This window comes from Argopecten irradians, chromosome 6 (genome assembly GCF_041381155.1).
Source record: "Argopecten irradians isolate NY chromosome 6, Ai_NY, whole genome shotgun sequence".
Classification (NCBI taxonomy): domain Eukaryota; kingdom Metazoa; phylum Mollusca; class Bivalvia; order Pectinida; family Pectinidae; genus Argopecten; species Argopecten irradians.
Genome location: NC_091139.1, coordinates 11,340,193 through 11,358,471, shown reverse-complemented (window position 1 = coordinate 11,358,471; position 18,279 = coordinate 11,340,193). Strand labels below are relative to the sequence as shown.

The 18,279-nt window shown below is 32.5% G+C and overlaps 1 protein-coding gene and 1 pseudogene across 1 annotated transcript; one reads left to right on the top strand and one right to left on the bottom strand.

Moving 5' to 3' along the window:
• The first annotated feature begins 8,113 nt into the window (after positions 1-8,113).
• On the top strand, positions 8,114-9,500 carry LOC138324975 (uncharacterized; annotated as a pseudogene).
• A 1,890-nt stretch (positions 9,501-11,390) lies between these two features.
• LOC138326210 (uncharacterized) lies at positions 11,391-16,806 on the bottom strand. The gene is made up of 6 exons (XM_069272337.1): positions 16,754-16,806; positions 15,600-16,357; positions 14,976-15,161; positions 13,632-13,829; positions 12,897-12,928; positions 11,391-12,589 (listed from the first exon to the last, which is right to left on the bottom strand). Exons 1-6 carry the CDS (start codon positions 16,803-16,805, stop codon positions 11,893-11,895), a joined length of 1,923 nt encoding a protein of 640 aa, XP_069128438.1. The 5' UTR covers position 16,806; the 3' UTR covers positions 11,391-11,892.
• Positions 16,807-18,279: the final 1,473 nt, after the last annotated feature.

The following is an 18,279-nucleotide window of genomic DNA, read 5'->3' as shown; positions in this document are numbered from 1 at the left end:
CAACACTAAAGTGCTAATTAGTTTTAATGCGATGTCGAAAACAAAACATCTTGTCTTTATTTATCATATTGTCAAGATCACCAAATATTACTAATAAACGACATGGTTGGTGCTTGTGGTCATGGACATGGAAACAACGACAGACCATAGATTGCCCCGTGATATCAAACTATTCCTGTCTTCCCCTATGATCAAGACTTTTTTTACACAACTTTTTTTTTTTTTTTTTTTTTGAGAATTACGACAACCAATACCAGCCATATAAGACAGTTTTAAAAGTATTGTAAATGTGTTTGCTGCAGCTCGCTTGAGTTATAATTCCACTATATACCGTATTCGACCTAATAAGGGTTCAAGTCCCTATAAGCGCCCCTTTCGCCCAGGTGAAGCTTTATTGCAATTGTCCAGCATAAATTAAACCAAAACTACACAAAACTGTATAAATTTGCAATACAGAATTTTCTTCTATAATAGCCCGAGAAAAACACTGTATGCAGCCTGGCGATACCAATATGGGTCGAACACGGTATATCTAATTTCATGATAAAACATATGTTTCACATATACGTTTTATTGATGTCAGAATAATGAATTCATATTTCACTCAAAAATGGATTTTTTACTATCCGCAATATAATGTGAAATTAAACAGTAGTGTCCACAATACGTATAGTCTTTATGGTATTATAAAAGATTCAATTCCTCGTTATTTTTTCCATTTAGAATAACATCTATCGTACATGAAATGAACAATGGGTCGGTGTTGATTTTAAAAAAAAATATTTTTTGTTCAACAGAAATGACCTATAAACTTATGTGTATTATCCATGAATCCAAATATAAGATTTAAAACATATATTCCAGTTGTATTATTTTTATAAGAAAGATATTACGCACTAATTGTTTTTGACTTTGAATTAATTGAACACATAGAAATCCAAAGCTGATAAACGTATATTTACATTTGTTACTACAGCAGTCTTTTGCTCGTAAATTGCTTTGCACTTTATCGTATTTCTAAAAATAGCCTTGGATTTTTTTTTCCATACAGTAGTAAGATGAATCTTTTTTCCCATTTGCTTTTTTGTTATTATATTTGAGTTGGATCATCGAGTAAATTTGCAATCATGACTGTCTTTGAAAAATCGTGGCTAGTCGAGTTTGTTTGAATTGTTTGAGATTTCCATATAAAAGTTGTTTCGATTAAGTTTAATTTGACAATATGTTATTGCATTTTATGTATAATAAAATGTTTTCTCAAATCATAAATTGTCTTTATCCAGGTCTAAAAAAATACTTGAAAAGTGTTAACTTCTTTTTTATAATTTCCAACTGTTGATAAACAAGTGTGACCGAGTAGTTAAAATGTGTGTTTTACACGTATTATAAATTAACTCCTTGAATGACATGTTTTTTTTTGGGAAAAAAAAACGAAGTACCAGTTATTACACAAAAGAGATACTGACCTTCCTCTTTCGATGGTTTTTCTCCTGGTCAAAACTCTGACTTTATTCCATATCTTTTAAGATGGACATCTGTTCCATTGATTAATGTCATTACTGCTAAAGTACGTTAAAATAATAAACCTCTTAAGTTTTCCCTTATCATTATGCAGCAATGGAAATGCTTTAATTTAATAGTTGCACATCTAACGTTCAAATGTGATCCAAATAAAGCGCAAGTAAATCAAGTGATAAGAGGATCAATCGTTGTTTTCTCTTAAAAATGATTCATGTTAGTTTTTTCACTTTTGATTTCCAGGGCTCAGTTGTTCAAAATAGCAAACATTTATACATATATTTTCAATACATCTGGAATAAAATATGTTACAAGTATTAACGAAGCAGGACATCAAAAGCTAAAATAAAAAAAAAACTAATCTCGATAAAAATAATGAAATACATGTATAAGCCAACAGCGGATTTTTTATCCGACCTTCGGTTTTATAATTCTGAATAATAAATCCGTTCATGGGGTACAAATGTATCACCTTAAAATCAACCAAAAACGTAGTTAGGTATCATTGTTTTTTTGTTTTAAACAATACAATTATCATGTAACAATAGACATATATGTGTTTAACAAGTTATACATGAGGTAAACATAAATTCAAAACTCCTAATATATCATGAAAAAAAAATATTTACTGAAAGTTAGATGTTGCTCTCTAGGTATATTTTACTTTTCCAAATTACAGTTAGAATATTTGATAAGCGAGTGCTTCATACATGTATGCGATGTCGAAAACAGCAAAAACTTTTTAGTTATCATATTCGAATGTCGAGACTACATAAAAACTACACAACGACATGGTTAAAAATGTTAAAAAAAATATCATGTCAAGCAATAAAGTAAATAGGCAAGATCAAAGTTTTCGCGTGATATCAAAGTAGGTCCTGTCTTCCCTATGATTTCATGTCCCTTGGTAAACTGATTTAATTAGTATGAGCAGATTCGCTTTTTGTTGTGAGTATCTTCACCGAAGCAAGCTGCCACAGACAATACCAGACAACAATCAAACCTGGTTACATTTTAAACTGACAATTGCAAATGTGGTTGCTGCAGCTCGCTTTTTTGAGTTATGAATTCCACTATATACCGTGTGGTGTATTCGACCTAATAAGGGTTCATGTCCCTATAACGCCCACTTGGGGGAATTTTTTGAAGCCGTTATTGCAATTGTCCAGCATCGAAAATTAAGACCAAAACTAACATAATTTGAATGTATAAATTTGCAATACAATTTCTTCTAATAGCACCTTTTCTGTTCATTATATTGATTTTCGTTTATTTTGTATACCCCCTGGGCGCTTTTTTTGGGTCGAATACGTATATTAAGTCTTTTGATGTTGAATTATACTGCCCATTTTTTATGTTTCACATCGACGTTTTATTGATGTCAGAATAATGAATTCATATAAATTAACGTTTTTATCACTTTTGTGTTAAAAAATGGCTTTTTTTTCTCTATCCGCAATATAATTAGTTAAATTAATAAATTGAATTGTCATGTCCTCGATACGTATAGTCTTTATGGTATTAAGATAATATAGTGCATTCAATTCCTCGTATGAATTTAAAGTTGATTTAATCATAACATCGATGAAAATTGTTTCAGAAAAAAAAGGAAATGTGTTGCATTTTAAAAAAAACGTAATTTTTGTTCATTTAAATATTCATAAACAAACCAATCGCACTGTTCCGATATCCATTTGAAGAAAATATAAAGATAAATACAAGTATATTACAGTTGTATCATTTTTTTATAAAAAGATATTCCATTGCACTCAAAAGTATCTTGATGAATCTAGCACACATACTGACCATCCATACGATAAAAGTATATATACATTTGTTACGTTAAACAGTCTAATGTTGATCTACCAAATTGTTTCCCATCCAAAGCTTTATCGTATTACTCAGCTCATAATATAGCCTTGGATATTAAAGTCCATACAGTAGTAAGATGAAGCAGAAATCCATTATGTTTTTGTGCTTATATTTGAGTTGGGTCTTCGCAAATATTTGAGCACAACTTTCGGTCTTCTCAATGAGTCGTCTTTTCATCTTTTCCAGGGTTGTATAGTTATGAGATTTCCATTCTACCAAAATTGTACAACGACTTAATTGATAAATTTGGTGTAAATGTTCATTTGTGGCACATTTTATCAATAATATTCTGACCGTTTTTCTCTTGAATATCACAAATTGTCTTTAGTCCAGGTCTAAACAAGAAATTAACGTGTTTTAAACTTCTGAATTTATATTTGTCAACAAAGATAAACGCTATGTAGGTGACAATCATTGTGGAATTGAATGTTGTCGAAAAAGCCAGATAGAACGTGATTTGTTGGTTATAGACGTAGAAGCGATGTGAAAGTTTGTCACCGGGCTCTGAGGCTGTTTTATTATTTTATAGCATTAATCAATAAAAATATAGTAGCATTGATATATTCGTAAAAGTTCCATCAACTACGCATTGACCATTATGAAACTATAACAAATAAGATATGATTTCATTACATGTGTTAATCGCTTATGATGTGATGATAATTGTTAATCATATACACGTAGATTATCATAATTATTTTCGGTTATAAATAATTCACATTTTATTGCCGTGTTTTTGCGGAGTTTCTTTTTATAGATTACTGGTTTCGTTTCTGAAAATAAAGACTTTTTTAGATAGGCAAAGCTGGGCAAATCTTTTGTTTTTAAGATAAACACTGCAGAAGTAAATGGCAATATGAGTGAGACTCAACAGCTGATTGGGATGTAAATCCGTATACTTCTGGTATTATGGTATTGGATTTATTACATGTGTGTTTCAATAAACATGCTATCAGGTCGGGATATTTGTGTGATCAAAATAGACCGATAATAATTTTACAATGTTTTTCTTATCCTAAATTATGTATTTTACGTTAAGTCAATGATTGTAGACCTACGTATACAGATATACAGCTTTCATAACGAACCTTTTCACACTTCAGTAGCTGAACAAATGTTTCTATTGTTTTGAGGAGGTGTTTACCATACGATATAGTAGATGATAGGAGCTGTCAATCTTCTACCTGATTAATAATAAAGAATCCAATGGTGTAGAGCGGACAGATATTAAGATAAATGTTTGATATACTAGGCTATCGACATTATATCTGTTCAAATACGTAATGGAACACCCCATGTAAAACCATGTGTGGTTAAATACAATACGTATATAGACAAGGACATAGCGAATCATAATTACGATTCAGTTAGATAAATATATTGGTATTTAAACAATCCACAGCTTTCTGCGGCCCCACAAGCCTTTCAGTCACTGGCTAAAATCGAATTGAATTATAACATATTATATAATATCGAATTTTAAAACGAGATCCTGTCAGCCTATTTTAGAAACTAGCTCATCTATAAACCATTTAAACCATGAAATTTTTTTCCAAGAGCCCCCGTGCGAAACACGCCAGTGATAATAAAATCCCAAAGCCTCCCTCATCTCATTAGATGTACACATTTATAGATACTTTATTCACGAAATAATTGGTATATTATGTATTATTTACATGGTTTACTCCTAGCTTCCATTAACAGAAGACCATCACTACTAGTTCCGCCAAAGGTTATTCCGCCATTGTACTTTTTCATTTCTAATGATTATACGTCGTTTTTGTGTGATCATATTGTCAAAATAATAATATGATGTCATTTTTGCACACAAACTAATGAGGGTAGCAATCAAAATGATTTTAATCCACTGTTTAATGCTGCATATCCGATAAGTCAAAAGCGAGTGAAAATATCATAAACATTGACGTGAAGTATATCGTTTTTGTGTTCACCAAATCAACCTTATAATTCATTTCAAAAAATGTAATAAGTCGAATTAAAACGAATGTCAGCACAGCCTAAAATCAAGGTTGTATACGGTAATCAATATGTAATCAAACAAATGATATATTATAAATGATGAATATTAAATTTCCGTCTGTACGGCAATTGTAATTCGTCTGTACAAACAATAAAATTTGAACAACTAGATAGGTCCACACTACAATCTTCAAAACACAAAACCAAGACAAGCATTTCCCCACCAGTAAACATGTATAAATATAAAAGTTCCATGTCTGTAAAAGTTTCTACATGTTTAAAATGTTGTTAAGTATCATTGATATGTGTATTCAGCGGGTGTGTAATATGATTGCGATTTACACAAAGATGTAGAAAACACATGTAGTACACATGGATATATCAAGATATGGATAAATCACTTTACTGTTATGTAATAGTAACATTGGCTCTATCTTTAGCAGGTTGGATTTGGCAGTAGGCGTTAGGCTGACTACGACGCATCTATGAAATTGATCCAATATGTCTGCGTATTGAAATTTGCGTTATTGATACGGAGATCTTATTATGGACTATTCATTACTATTTTTTTATGTTTATATCCAGAAACCAAAAAAAAATCTGATTACATTACAGCACCACGCGACCAGACTGCAAGTGTTATTCGCTGTATTACTCGCTGTGAACGTCCTTCACCTCTAAGGTTTATTCACACCCGGGGGATCATACCGATTTTAGATTCCATCAACCTGATCATATCGAACGGACCAAGTGACAAGTGATTGTCTCGTAATTATCCCTGGATTGTTTGACGTACTGACACATGAAGACACACGGTGTTCAATATATTTATATCTAGATGGCCAACGTGGTCTACTGACCGAGTCCTTCATGTATCTTCAAAACAATGACCTTTACCTTAAAGTTATTTGTGCCGTAATTTCGTGGCTGCCAAATTAACTCACTTATTGTGTTATTATTCTTTATAAAGCGCCACATATCGATTGTCTGTGGTGTAATGGTTTTTACATCATTCTTCATCATAACTTGTTGGGTCCAATAGAGGAAAATTGAAAAAAAAAATACTGAATGATTTACAACCAGTTATGATCCGTACATATTTCAGGATAATAATAACTGCAATTTAGTTGCAGTGCAATTAAATACCAAACAGCTTCCATTTTGCCAACTGAAGTGTTAAAATTTTCAGTCGTCTGAATTAAACTTGCCGTAAATCAACTTCCCAAGCTGAATCCAGATAAATAATGTAATAATAATGTTATCAAAACAGCTTTTGGAATCATAATTCAATTCTCTTTAGAAAACTTTTAATCATGTTTCTATCCAAAACAAAACAACGATAATTCTCCAGATTATTTTAGCACTTTTCGCATCAGAACGTTTGCTCTAAAATATGATCGCACTTATTGCATTTTTGTATGTTATTGTAGTAATTATTACAGATGTCGGAAATCATCTTTGCGTTTACAGTAAGCCATGACAATACGCCAAAACTGCAATGAATATCGACAAACTGACATTTAAAATCAGAAGGTCAATTTCATGATTATTAGGTACTTTCTAATGTTGTATTTCGATCTGTTGACGATTCGTTTAGATGGTGATGTGATAGTGCTACGGATAAGATGGTAAAGAGCAAATGTGTTAATCACACGAAATAAAACGAAATGGCTTCGGCCTTGACAAACACCGACTACTCCTTAGATCTTCTGGCTTTTACGTCGAAGTGTTCCGGTACATCAGTTGACCAAACTGATACGCAGCTGGATTGTATTGTTAGTGTCTGTCAGGGTGTCGATAGATAAGTGATATATATGTTTGTTATTGATATGGTAGACCTATTTAATTGATTTATTTGTGTCAAGTTTAGTATTCAAATATTGTCATTGAGTTGGCGAGTATTTCAGACTAACCACGTGGGGTAAATATGCAAGGTATGAACATCTTGGTGCAGGGGGACGAGTATGTGCTCCCGAGGGACCGTTCTACCATCTGAAGATAGCATAATAATTTGACACCAGCGGCGACAAAGGTGGGGGAGGGGGGGGGGTCATGCCTCTTACAATGATCAAGTTGATTTCGTACATGTGGTTACAACTTACCATGTACGTATTGTCAGAAATATTTAAACAGTTCTTAATATTTTAGCTTAAAGACATTATAATGCATAATTTTCATGTTACTAATAATTTCCCAAGAGCACATCATTGCATGTTTACTTCACGCCATTCTGGGTGGTTGTAATGATATATGATTGCTCGTAAAAACCTTGGAATTGTTATCTTTTTTACAGAGAAATGCATTTAAAATTTGGTTCAACCTTATGGGTAAGGTAATTGTTTACTGCAATTTGTCTCCAAACAAATGTATAAAAATAACCTAAAATATAATGGTAGATTCTTTCTTATGAAAGACAGCAGTTATCGCGAGTTATCACTTTGTATTACAAGTGTACCAATGCAGATTTTTCTATTGTTTTAAGTGCGACCTTATGGTTCATTTATCTCTGCAATATTCCCCCAGGATGCGCCCTCGTAGACAACACATAGCAGAATTAGATGTTATCAGATTAATTAAATTTAAAGACCGCGCTACTCCCAGTTCGAGGTGGTAAAATGTACGTCATCGCATATCTGGCAACCCATCGGCCGGATTTTAGGCATACATACAATTTTGACCAATCAAAGGGCTTGTCCTGATCCGCTGGTATAAAAGGCCAAAACGAGACGTCAACCGCCATAACGACTTTCCTGTCTCGGGAACTAACTAACAAACCATACGAAATGGCGCTGACGACACGACAGAGCGTGGATATCACTGATGACTATACGGCTTCCATTGAGTTGTCCAACTCCTGTAGAGAGTTTTACTTCAGTAGACAAAAGTCAACTGAGGAATTAAAAGAATCAGTCTCACTTGACGACTCGAAAAAGCCTAAATCATTCATGGATGAAGCTATGGCTACTTTACGGAAAGAAATGGTAAGATTATATCATATTCTACATCTAAAGCAAATTATCATTCAATTTTCTGCAAAACGGTTGAGAGAATATAAATCACTAAACATAATTTCAACAAAGATCTTCTGCAAAGATTGCAAACATTTAAAGTGTAAAGCTGTTAAAATATTATATTAATTTTGCAATGATTGAAGACGAAATTTACTTACTATTGCTTACCTTATTGTTACAGGCCAACCTCATGGACCAAGATCTCGGTCTGATGAAACAACTGCTGACCATGAACGACACGATTGAAGAAATCAAATTCCAGCGTTTCCATGGTGGCAGCAAAAACCTGTCCACAAGTTCTTGTGACGTCACTGACTCTGACTACGACCTCCGGTCGATTCCATCCGTGTCTTCTCTACCATCAATGGCTTCCATTCCATCAATGTCTTCACTCGTATCAATGTCATCGCTACCTTCTGTATTCGATGAAGATGACTACCAGTGCGTTGATGATGAAGAGATTGACGATGACTGCATGTACTCTGAGAACTTATTGAAGAATCTGTTGATACAACGAACATTGTATCCGGTGGCTGGAAATCCTTCAACTCACGGAGAGATACACATGGATCTATTGACTCTGGGTTCGGAGATTCCCAGAGTTCAGACGATAGTTCGGACAGTGACTCTGAGTGCTAGAATTGTGCAAACTTTCGACTCAGTACATATTTGTACGTTGCTTAACAAGGAGAACTTTATTCGTTTTCTGCAAACTTTTAACTACGACCTTTCAGGTCTGCTATGGACATGGATCTTCATGACTCTTACTATCGAACTATGTTATATCTATGGATCTAAATGTAGTTCATTACTGATTGTGATGCATGTTGTTGCTCGTGATAATGTTTCGTAGTAAAACTACATTGTCTTTGTTTATTGCGGTATAATTCAAACGTTTACATAACCCGACACCCTTCAGCTGGACTCAAGTGTGAAATGGTTTTGATGTAGTGTATTTAACTTTATCGATAGCTACCTCAGATGTTCAATTATATACGTGACCGGTCATTGCTATTCGTTCATTTATTCTTATATGTGTCGACATTTCGTGTAACAAACTGCCAATCAATTACATGTATTTCTCATACAAAGGCATAATAAAAAGGCCAGTACACTATATGTTTATACTTGTTTTATATTTTGAGTTTGTGCAACCACCCTTTAATTTTATCAAATACAGAGCACTTTTCACGAAGCTAAAAAAACAATTCCTCAAATGAAATTATATAACAATGAATCAAGTAATTTAGATACAAACTAAAAATACAAAATAATTTCTAAAATGAAATACAATGAATAAATACAAAAGGAATTGTTTTAGCTTCATGCAAGGTCGATAATATTTAAAAGCAAATGGTGCTTTTATTAATTATAATATCAACAGAATCAAGTATTCTACATTTTAATTATAATTTAAAGTGATATTCCTTCGTTTGAAATGGTTTTTGGGTGCCGAAACGGGAAAGATACATTTTTCCCAATGCGATGAAAACCGTCATAATTACAAAAAGATTACATTGATGAAATGTGAAATGAAGGTATCATCTGAAACGAGAGTTCGGATATAATTAACCAAGAAATAATATTGCAATTCTATCCACAATATTCCCATTAATACGTTATTGGAATATCGGGGTGTTTCTTGCAAAAAAATAAATTGGAAGTTTAGTAACTTTCATTTTAATGAGGATCCACATCATTTATGTAGGGTTTTTGAATGGATTTTAAGTGATTGATAGACACCTGATAAAAACGTTATATATGACTAACATATCAGGTATAAATCAAACAATACAATGCAGATAATACACATGTCCATCCCATACAATGTTGGACAAAGGCCTGACTGCCTGGGCCTACTACTCACAAGTTGGCACTCGTTCTTAGCGATCATATCTAAAGCGTCGCGGAAGGATTCACTCAACGCCGAACTTAGACCTCGATATAGATGTCACTTCGGATATGATAAGATAGCACGATAAGCAAATCTATATTTAGAATAGATTTTGGTATTTAACGGATTTTTAATATTAGGAAAAAAAGTTTCGGAATTAAAACTAAAGATTTGGTGTTATCTAGATACACAGTTTAGTATTTAGGGAGGGAAAAAATAATCGTAAACGAAACATCACAAGAAAAAAATAATAATTGCAATTCTTCGTTAATTTTTTTTTTGGCGTTGAACAATATCACTACATATAAAATATATTTCATCTTTTAAATTGTATCTGGTGTTCAAAGAAAACTGTATGTAATATTACTTTATCTTTATGCAAATTTTCATTTATACCTTGAAAGATTTTAACATTATTTGGTTCCCCTAAATATCATGTATTCGCCGGAAGTATCAATATCGCCAAAAATAGATAAAATAAAACAACAAATAAATTGATAAACAACAATAAAATTATTTTTAATGTGAGAACCATTTCTTCATCATTCATTAATTATTTAATTACTGTTAGGTATTAGAACACTTGTTACAATCTTTCAAATATCCATAAATGCTGACGAGCGCATGTATCTTTGAACATATGTATACATTATTTAATAGAACATAGATGCATTTGTATTGAATTTAGCGTGATTCAGAAGTAATATATCTTTAAATGATATAGATGAAGAATTCTTCGTTGTAATATTACAATACTAATACACACCACATACAATCAAACTTTTATACAACTATGTCGTTAGACCATTGCTTAGCGTACAGTCAGTCTAACCGACTGCATAAATCATAAGGTGAGATTATTGCCGAGTTTTTGCTTTTCATTTTTTTCATGGTTTGATATAATTAATTATGATTTTATTTTCATCTTTGTGAACATCATCATTTCATAACATCCTGGCATCTTTCAACGTACATTAACATGACTAAGTATACCATCATACATAAACACACATTTATACCCAACTTTATGTACATTATGCATGAAACATAACTGAAAATATTACACTATGATAAAATAATTTTGTTTTGACAACTGAAAGGCTTAATTCAAGACATTTGTTTCTTTTACTAAAACAATACATGAATCATAAAAAATATTAGCACTATCATGTATTTATAACTTCTCAAAAGGTGATTCGATTAAGAAATTTTGTTTTATTTTTTTTCTAAGAAATTTTAAACAATTATTGATATTTCCGCTACCTGGATTATCATTGCCAACTTTTATATCTATTACGTCTTTTATCATATAGCGACAATAAAACCTTAAGTGTTCCTAATTTTTTTAATACTGTTATTATACTGTATGAACAGAATGTTCAACAGTATCAATTAGATATTGGAGTCAAATCATGATCACTACGTATCAACCTAACCGACAGGACGGCTTCATATGTGGGTCTTATGGTTCTGAAAGGTTGAGACAGGGACATTGATGCTGGGTCGTCTTAAGGTCAAGCAGGGGTCACTATACAGTAGAAATAAAAATGTAACTAAAATGTAAATTACCTTCCTCTAATTAAGACGTAATGATAATTGGAATTCAGAATCTATTGATCAAACAAAAGCTACCACGTCATGGTCGCTATTTGAGATACTATCGCTGACAGGAGATTTCGCTAACGTCTGCTCAAAATCAACACGTTCCTTTATATTTGTTTCCTCTTGGTCCATTGACGCGCCAATTGTACGTGGCCGCCTCAAGGGTTCCTGGCGTTGTTGATATTCTGTTTCTTCAGAGTAAATCATTGGGTCAGGATAACTGACTGGTTCATGGGAACTGACTGGTTCATGGTAAGAGGTCGATTCGGAGTAACTGGTGGGTGGACTTGATGTGCTACATGTTACACTATCATCGCTTGTTTCGCAATTTGGAGTGTTGCTTGATGAGCTGTTAATAGGTAGAATATTAATATGTCCTGCTGGTAGGTTTTGTTTCCTTGTCCTCATTTCATAGGGAGATGTCCGTGCTTGCTCCGCTTTTCTGTTAAGCCCGTTGACATGTCCTTTCATTGATGCATAACTGCTTCCGCTGGACCTATACTCCGGGCTATCATACATCATTTCAGGTATCTGTCTTTGATTTTCATGGTTCGGTGAAATGTATGAAAAACCACCATTTTCATGACCTTCTCTCTTGCCACGACCTCTATTCAGCCTTGTCAATCGTAGTTTCTGTGATAATGCAGTCTCTCTTGAGAGAAGGGATATTTTATCATACGTATGGCTAGTCACTTCAGCTTCCTCACTTTCCCTGTATAGAAGTACATGGAAATACACATACATGGTAGATGATCCTGGATTATTGCGAAATCATTATAATTCTAAAAAGCGTTATTTTTTTTTTAATTTCACATTTCTTAATGATTTATTTCATAAACATAATAATAATATCTACAAGGTAGCAAACAAAATGGCGTCTCGTTACTGTTACAAATCAGTAACTTTTTCTTCATATATTTCATTATTATCAATAAAATCGTTAGTAATATAAAAATCGATAACATGATTTCATAATATTAAATAATGTAAATTTTTATCATATATCTATTTTGATTTACCTCTCTGACGACACATCAGATTTGTCCTGAACCTGAAAGTAAATTAGCATATGCATGATTTGATGAAAGTAAATTAGCATATTCATGATTTGATGAAAGCAAATTAACATGTGCATGTTTTTGAAAGCAAATTAGTATATGCATGATTGTATCTGAGTTAAACAAATCATGAACCAATTATTTCGCGGCGCCTTATTTTTGTGGATTACTCTATCATAGAATGAAACATTTTAACGTGATATATTTTCGCGACTTTTAATCACCTGCAAAATATGCGAAATTTGCTGGTACTCGAAAATTAGGATTCAAAATGCAATAACCACTTATTCCTACTCAACCGGACAAAGGGAGATAATCTTGACACTAACAAATATTCAACAACCCATGTTTCTCAGCTGTCAATATACTTATGGTAGAAGGGAAATAATCATAATTGCAATTTTGAATAAAAATCTTTTAAATATCTTTTGTTTGCTTGTTCCTTGGTGTTTTTTCTTTTCTTTTCAATTACCATTCAAATGAGGATTTTGTTTGTTTTTATTTGATGTATCTATGTTATTTCTAAACTTTAGAAAAAAAATGAAAATATTATCATTTTGAAAACTTCGCTAGGAGAGCATCGTCGGAAATTCACGATTGGTTGTACTAAACTAAGATTAAAAAATAAATGTAGTGTGGCGTATTGCAATCAGATTTGGAGGATTATGTATATAATTAATTGAAATAACGACTCACTGGTGCCGTGCTGACATCAACCTCTGTAGTAAAGGTAGTTTTCTGGTGACTTTTACCATCACGACTTGAGTTATTGACGTCAACCACGATCGGTAGTCTGTGACAAGACCTCATTTCACATCGCATGTACCACGATATACAGTAACACAACTCGTGATGTCTCTGCCAACTTTTGATGAGTTCTGCAATATCCACATCCTAGAAGAACAACAGTTGTACTATTTAGACAAATTTATATAATGTTATTGTTACCAAATCGGTTAAAACATTGATGTATGACATTTTACTGACTAGTACGATGTGTACACTGTCACCATCTTTATCATACTGTTCGTTTTACTTTCTTTATTATACCGTTGGTCTGATTAAGTTGCTATAGTATGTGCATCGTGCTTAACATCGAAACGTCACATACCAACTTCTCACTGATTGTGTAACAATAGTTTCACATAAATCATACTTTCCAACTCGAAGGAAATGTTTAGATTATGCATAAGGCTACGCCTATTTAGTCATTTCCTAATTATTCATTACCATATTCATTCTACATAGAGTTCAGTCAATACCACATATACAAATACATTGATGTTATGGTATGTTACTAAAGGGAGACAACTTCTACTTCATTTCAGTAAAATAAGAAAATAAAAATTGTATTAAGATTGAAGAGTTATCATATTCTCTAGGAAACTGGAGTAATGATAATTGCTGTATGCATACATAGATCCTAGATGATATAAATTATTTAGCCTTTAATCCCTAGAACTGATTTATGAGTCTTAAAGATATTATGAAATATTTTTATGATAAAATGAGGATTTCTTTCAAATCAAATATTTCTTTAATCGCTATCCACATCAAAGGTGAAGGGATTATTTTTATTGCAAAAAGTAGATTTTACATTCTTTTATATATTCACAGCGCAAAATGGCACTTATTCACCTACCACGATATGATACTCGATAACGTTTGTGCGGGACTAGTATCTCCAGTTGTAACACGTAACTCTTTGTAATCTTCCAGCTGAAATGACGTTAGAAGGTGCTGTCATTTTATGACGTAAATAGATCACCAATAGAAACAATAGTCCCGCACAAACGTTATCGCGTATCACGTGGTACGTGAATTAATCCCAATGGCACATCGCCGACGACTTGAATGCTTAATAAGCGATAAATTCCATACGCGAAAATATTCAGACGGAAAAAATCGACACGCGAAAAGAAAGATTAGCGAAAATATACACGTTTGTAGTATAATCTACGGCAAGGTTTTTTATTATTATTTTTTATTATTTGTGGGTCGTTAAACGGGGTATAATTAACGCATAACTAATTTAATCACCTGCTCGGTTGGGTAGACTTGTTCTTGATTACCTTCCCGTGTCACATGCTGCCATCCTGGACAATTGTCCCTTAACAGGGTCTCGATTCTGCATTTCAGAAATCCTCTCTTCTTCTTTGAATTCTGGTTTTCAAGCAATTTTATTTCTCCACTCTCAACCACATGGAAACCATTGTGCTCATTTTTCTTCAATGAAGTTGAATTCATTTTATATTTTTAAATATTGCATTATGATTCTGAATTAATCTACAATTTTTTTCTGAAAAAAACTAATTCAACTCCTGTTATCTTTCAGTTTTAAGTTTTTCTTATAAAACGATCAAAGGTGTTTTTATGGTTGACAGCCAAACCTTGCATTAAACTTCCAAAATAAAACAAACTCTATGTATGTAGCAAACATTTTCATGTTGTATGGGAATCAAACTTATGTATACGAATTTCTATTGCAGTGAAATAATTTCACACTATTGTGACTTTTGTACCACCTTTTTTCTCTCCATTAAAATAAACGATTTTTTTATCGCATTCCAACAAGTGGTTTATACTATACCATACGTTATATAATATTCGTATAACGACTGATTGTAGATCTCTCTTTATATCAAAACTTGGTATTGTAGTTACCTGTCGTTTCTTCAGCTTGTTTTGCATCCCAAGTATTTTGAATTTTATTTGTAAGGTAGGAAACCCATTAATTTGTCCAACACGAGCACATATCTGTGCGGAGAGTTCGAACCGTACCGCAGATTTGAAACACCAGCAGTAGAACAGAGAAAAGTGTTTGGTATAGACCAAGACATTGTCATTATCTGACCACGTATAAAAACAGTCTAAACGTGACGAAGAAGGGTCCTTCTCAAATGGAATGTCCCTTGTCGTTGGTGTGGAAGTGAGCGGCGTGGCAACCCAGTGAACACGAATAGATTCCACCGTTTCCATCTTGCACATTGGTATCTCTATCGTCACGTAACCTGTGAACTTCTTTTTTGATGATAAAGTCACTTCCACACCCGGTGACACCAACATCTGATCTTTCTTCACCTTGATCTTTGGCGCAAGCAGTGTAAAATTGTCATGGACACTACAGAATACGTATTGTTGCCCTTCCTCTTCTGGATTGTTTGAGTAGTTTTTAAAATTCAACCGCACGCCAGTATCATTTATATCTATGATTTCATCCTTTAACGATATTGGCGTTTTGAAATCCCATGACTTATCAAATATATCTTCCGTAGTATTTTCTTTTATGCATTCTATACATTCACTACAGCGGTGAGATACCGAATTGTTCCTTCGTTGAAATAGATATAAAATTGTCAATATCGAACCAGCCGCAGAAAATATTACAACTCCCACAATCAGAATTCCGTAAAACACCTCATCTGAAATTATAAAAGAACGCAAATAAATTCGTTCTAAAACACAATCTTATCATAGTTTACGCATATTTCGAGTTACGATAGCAACTGAAGCTGCAATATTAGAAAACTGTTATTATAATTTAATTAGGGTAGTCCTAATATTTAAAATAAAACAAATTAAACCAAATAACAGTTTAAAATTTTTTATAGATTTAGGGGCCAAAAAGGCCCAAACCATACATAGTCCTTTAATATCTAATAATATATAAAAAGACCGATCATTTGTCGATAAAATGCAAACAAATGAATCTATATCACATAATGCAATACGGAGAGAAAAATTAGCATATAAAAAAATGATAAAGTTTTATTATAGGTCTCCCCCTTCAGCAGTGTTTTTGATACTTAGAGGCTTACCTGAGTGGTCAGCAGAGTAGGGCAGTTGTTCTGTAGTTGAAGTACTTGTCATCTTGATTCAATACTTATTTAAAACTAGAAGAAAACAATATACCGTGAATATCTCTATTTTAATACAATTAAAGTTTTTAATGCATAATTAACTTTGAAAAAAATTACGAAATAATGAAATCGTGTATTTACCATCGCTTTATGAACGATTTTCTTAAAGACTTGCGCTACACACAGTACAATTTCATTAATAGACAAATTCCCAAACGAGAGGGGTTGCATATTACTTCCACTGAAATACGGAGATTTCCGCGAACGAATATATCCGGGAATAAATTGGAAAAAATTACAAGTAAGATAACATGTATGATTTATTACTCTTAAGAATTAGTATCAAGACGCTAGCGCGAAATTTGCTCTCCGATAAATTTAACAACTGTATAGTATGTATTCCTAAAATTCAAAATTCAATGATTTATGAAAATAACTTTTTTCTATAGCATGATAACAACCATATAATTATTGATTTCCGAAATAACATGGATATACACATAACTCTCCCTCCCAGTCAGAAGACATTCGTTGTCAAGATACTAACATTTTATTAATATGTATTGATTTATGTTCGATTTACCTATCGGAAATTTGTTGACATAGTAAATTAAAAAAAAGATGATTGAATAGGAACAAAAGTGTCATTTTAAACCCTCACTATGTACTGACATCAGACAAAGTCAAATTGCTTCCTGTTACATGAAAACATATCTTGCTTTTTCGAGAATATAGGGGTTTAGAATAAATTTGTAACTCTATGATAAATTAATGCTTTAATATATATATATGGACATATTTAGATTATAATTTGATAATTTTAAATAGATATATACTAAAATCATTTTAAGTAATAGTTTTGTTTAGTTTGGTGGTGAATGAAATATTAAAAGCTCTTCTTAATTCGCGATTATAAAAGTATAAAATAACGACCCATATAACTTTTACAAGAGACAATGAAGACGTTGGTTTGATCAGTATTAATAAGCTAGTTTTAGTTTTGTGGACTTGTTAATTAATGCATGTCGTGTTATAATATACGTGTACAGAATGTCATGTTGAGGCTGAATTTATCATAATCGACATGGAAAGAAGAAGGGGCATCATTACTTTTTCCTTGCAAAATTCCATGATGTACAGGATGGATTAGAATGTAATAATAAAAATATTTTGTTAGTTTCAAACATACATTTATTTCTCTATAAGTATGAATATACAATGCAATTATTAAATTATAACAAAACCTCTCTTTGTATAGTGTTCAATTCTAAAAGAGAACTATTTCACATGTTTTATGGGAATGTTTCGAGGTACAGTCATTACTACAAAGTTTTGAAACATACTTACAGGCTTCATTAACTCCTTTTGCTGTAAACAAAAATTCATTTCTATTTAGGTTGATCTCTGATATTCATCCACTTGTAAATAGGGTTGAAAATGAAATAATTATTAGTATTGAGTAATATGTATATAGGTTGAGTTTT

Excerpts from the sequence above, each read along its gene's own strand:
- LOC138326210 (XM_069272337.1), bottom strand. The coding sequence starts at position 16,805 with ATGACAAGTACTTCAACTACAGAACAACTGCCCTACTCTGCTGACCAC. Across the intron at positions 15,162-15,599 it reads ACAAGCTGAAGAAACGACAG|AAAAATGAGCACAATGGTTT; the intron begins GTAACTACAATA and ends ACTTCATTGAAG. Across the intron at positions 13,830-14,975 it reads AAGTCTACCCAACCGAGCAG|GATGTGGATATTGCAGAACT; the intron begins GTGATTAAATTA and ends TTGTTCTTCTAG.